Genomic DNA, 4,045 nt, shown 5'->3' on the forward strand with positions numbered 1-4,045 from the left:
CTAACAACCAGACATGGGAGGTTGAGTCCACACCACTGGCCAGGCTATTTTATTGCTGTTAAAGTCTCACTTAGCCAACTCACATCTCTGAAGGCTGTAACAGAATAAGCATGGCCCTTCACCAGCTTCTTGAAGGTCACCGCTTCCATGTCAAAGGCACTTGTGATCTGAGGACAATGTGCAAGACTCAAGTGAATATGACTAAAAACCCTAAACCTTTTACTCCACCGTGTGGAGCATTCCCCTTGCTTTGCACTGCTCTAGCTAAGAGAAGCAGCAGGTATCAGCTCCCTGCGCTCAAAGGCTGCTGGCTGAGGACAACTTAAAGACAGTTTCCCTGATGGAGGGCCCTGCAGATGCATCAAGGAACCATCCAAAATTCTTAAAGCATGAGAGGGAGCAGATGGAAACCCCTAATCCAGGTAATTCGCAGATGCTGATGCAAAACACAGCCAGAGCTGTAGGCAAACTCTTGTTCAACAGCCTGCATTCAAGATGGACATTTCTGCTCCATCCAAAGCAGCCCATTCACAGCAGCTGGGCTGCAGCCCCACATGCTATGCCCCCCACTAGCTCTGGAAAGGGTACTCTGCCAAGAGGGAAAAGAAGAAACGTCCTGCCCAGTATCCCAGCGAGGGCCCTGCTGACACCATCTCAGGCTGAGAGCCCTTGCTTTGGCCATTGCTGGGGCAGAGCCCCTGGCCCATCCCAGCGCACCACTTACGTCGATGGAGCAGCCCAGGAGGGAGCCCCTCTCCAGCGCCTTGCGGATGATGTGGCCCATGTTGCGTGGCGGCCGTTTGAGGTCGTACATCTCTGCCACACCACCAGTGAAGTCCTCAAAGCCCTCAGTGGTGCTGCCCCCCGAGAGCGACTCGTAGCAGCCGTTCAGCCTGAGCACCCACCAGTGAGAAGGAGGTGTGAGGTGACAAGGACACAGCCACTGCTGCTCCCCTGGCACCCAGCACAAGCAGGAACAGGGATAGAAGAGACCCCCTGCCCTCCACCCCACACAGGGAGGTGCCCTGTCCCCCACATGCCTGCCTCAAGGGTACCCACTTGGCATAGGCCTTCTCCAGCAGAGCACTCCAGAACTCAGTGCACTCTGCTGAGTGGACAAACAGGAGCTCCCCGTCCTTGGTGGGCAGCTGGTCATCCACTACCACATCCACCCATTCACCAAACTGCCAGATCTGCAGGGTCAGGAGAAAGTGAGGTGAGCTTGGACCATCACACAACTTGCTCATCCCTAGCCTCAAACCACCACCCAAGCCAACCAGCTATGGAGGGCCAGGAGCTCCCAGCATACCTGGAAGTGGAAGATGCCGGCATAGTCCTCCTGGAAGCTCTGCCCATGGGGCACCACACGGTGCAGGAGCTCCTCATTGAGTGTGAGGGAGCCGATGGCAGCCAGCAGCCAGCAGTCACCTGGGTAAGGAAAGGAAGCTGGTGTGAGCACTCACCACCTCCCTAGCTGGGGGTAGGTAGTGGATGTGTAGGGGCCCGCGGTGTGCTCTCCTTGCAAACATTTGGGGCTCCCCAGCTCCAAAAGCATGCAGAGAGAATGGAGAGGGTCCAGCAGACAAACAGAGCTCAGGTAGCCAGGCTTGCTCAGCCTGCCGTGGAGAGAAGTATTAGCTCAAGGCAACAGGGAACAATCCTCCCTGACCAGGAGCCTGCGTCCAGATCACTAACAACCCCCTCCTGCAGCCGTTTATCTAGACCCTCCTAGGGCTCATTCACGAGTGCCTTCCACATTGCAGAAAGCAAGTTCTGCCGTGGAATTACACTATGCATTTAAAAAAACATTTTATCCAGCAAATGGTTTAACGCTGTTTCCCTCGCTTCTTAAATTGCAAGCAACACCGCTGCACTTTTCCTTCCAAGTGCTCTTAACCACAAATGCTGCTCCAGGACAGCACCACACTTTAAATTCTTTGTCTTGGTTCCCCATTCTCTTTAGTCTTTGAAGCCTGTCACACCTTAGCCTTGAGCCTGGAAAACCTGTACCGAGCTGTGGTTTGACAAAATGGCAATCCACACTTCTTAATGAGCAACTGAACACCACGATGGTGCTCTGGGCTGTTACGTGCTCCAGTTACCACCGCGAGTTTGTTCTAATTACTGGATGTGCTAAATGTGGTCAGCCCTGAAACCAGTGTGCTATGTGTGCTATGGTACATGAACTACCAGTCAGGTACCCAACTTGATCCAGATCAGGATGACGCTCTTGGTGGTACCCAGATCTGGTTCCAGTTGCCAGCCCAGCCAGCGTACCCAGCCCATTGACACTGCTCTCCTTGACTCAGTGCCTCTGCCTTGGGAGACACCCCTGGTGAAACAAAAAATCACCGCTTGTACTCCATAGCTCTTCTCTCAATTCCTTTCTGCCACAACACATTGCTTTGCAAACACTTTGTCATGACCAGCACATCCTCACCTCAGTTTATTACTGCCATCCAACTGCCATCCCTCACCATTCACCAAAGCAGGGAGCTCTTTGGAGTAGCTCCTGGCATTGCTGTCAACATGTGTCATGCATGGATCCACCCAACATCTCTGCTGATCACAGCATGGTCAGGCTGAGCACACATCAACCCATCAACAGGGTGTACCCCACCTTCCAGTTTCCACTACACTAAATGGGAAGTTAGCTTTGGTACAGCGATTGTTGTGCAGAGGCTGGCATGAAAATGCACTGCACGGGTCTGGGGAAAGGTGCTGTGAAACTGGTCCACTCTCAACCTCATTCCAACACCTCTTCTCCAGACCTCCTCAGCCACCGCTCTCTGTACCAAGATCCAGGGACAGAGCTCCAGCACTCACCCAGAGCCCCCTGGCAGATGTCTGTCCGGGTTGCACCTCCAACGATGAACTGAGGGTCATCCACTAACTCCTGCAGGAGGAGAAGGGAATCAGATGCTGGTGCTGGATCTTGGCAGGGCCTGGGATTCTGGGGGACTGGCACCTGCTGCAGCTCTGGCTCAGGAGGAAGGGTATATGGTTCCCAAGAGATGCACACTGCCTGCCCTCTGCCAGGGAAAGCTCTGCTTGGGGACTGCAACCCCAAGGCCACGAGAGTAAGGCAAGGCAAGGCCCGCTGCTATAGCCAAGGGAGGACACGGCTAGATAGACTGATGGCATTCTCCTTGCACTTGTGGCACCAGGAGATATACATCCTCAAAAGCTCCAGTTACCAAGGGTGACACATCCATGTCACGACACCTCGAAGCAATGACATAGCCCACACATTGTAAAGCCCACAGTCTGCAGCCCAGAGGAAGCAGGACCTGCTAGACATAATGTTTTCTGAGCAGAAACTCATGGGACATTGCTCTAGGCCCTTGGGAAAGGCGGTTATGAAGCACTGGAGGGACTGAGCAGGCCAGCACCAGGCTGCAGGCAGGCAAACTGCATCGGTGCAAACATTGCAGGGCAGGGATGCCAGCCCAGCCCAAGGAGAAGCAAAAGCAAGCCCAGTACTTACCGATGGACGTTTCCACTCCACCCCCCTTGTCTTGCTGGAGTGTGGCCCCAGCTCCTTGAATCCAAGGGCAGAGGGGCCAGCTGGGAACTGGGGGTCCCTAAAGAGGGTGCCGCTTTCAATGCACTCCTGTTTGAGCACCTCATAGTCCTGGTTGAAGTACTTGATGGCGTTGTCGTGCTGGCCGAGCCCCTCGGCCTTCAGGCGGTCTCTCTGCAGACGGGCAGCCATCCCACCAAAGGGATTCATGACAGGGCACCGGCAGCACTAGCTTCAGCTCCGCTCCCTGCAACGAAAAGTCATGGCGGGGCTGAGGCAGGGCCCGGTGCCCACGCAACCCCTGGGGACATCAGCCATTTCACATCCAAGGCTGGATCCACAATTCCCCACCATTCCCACAGCAGGGACCTTCTCCATCAGCATTGTCCCGGGGCAGTGAGCAGAGCCGGCACACAGGGCATCCCCAGGGGGGCTCCAGTGCCAGCAGGACCACACCCCAAATCCCAGCCCCTTGTCGAGCCACAGCCTCCAGCCCGGCCATCGCTGCCCAGCTCTCTTTAG

General features: G+C 55.1%; 1 protein-coding gene across 1 annotated transcript in view; it reads right to left on the reverse strand.

Annotated features, from left to right (window-relative positions):
* Positions 1-3,766, reverse strand: part of LOC104408211 (calpain-1 catalytic subunit) — a gene marked incomplete at its 3' end in the record, with an annotated part of 8,375 nt that extends 4,609 nt beyond the window's left edge. Inside the window, exons 1-6 of the mRNA XM_010017740.1 lie at positions 3,488-3,766; positions 2,827-2,896; positions 1,310-1,428; positions 1,060-1,193; positions 725-893; positions 57-167 (exon numbers count right to left, since the gene is read on the reverse strand). Coding sequence (XP_010016042.1) covers positions 57-167; positions 725-893; positions 1,060-1,193; positions 1,310-1,428; positions 2,827-2,896; positions 3,488-3,733 — 849 coding nt within the window. The remainder of the gene's footprint in view (positions 1-56; positions 168-724; positions 894-1,059; positions 1,194-1,309; positions 1,429-2,826; positions 2,897-3,487) is intronic.
* Positions 3,767-4,045: the final 279 nt, after the last annotated feature.

This window comes from Nestor notabilis, unplaced genomic scaffold, assembly GCF_000696875.1.
Source record: "Nestor notabilis isolate BGI_N333 unplaced genomic scaffold, ASM69687v1 scaffold13877, whole genome shotgun sequence".
NCBI lineage: Eukaryota > Metazoa > Chordata > Aves > Psittaciformes > Psittacidae > Nestor > Nestor notabilis.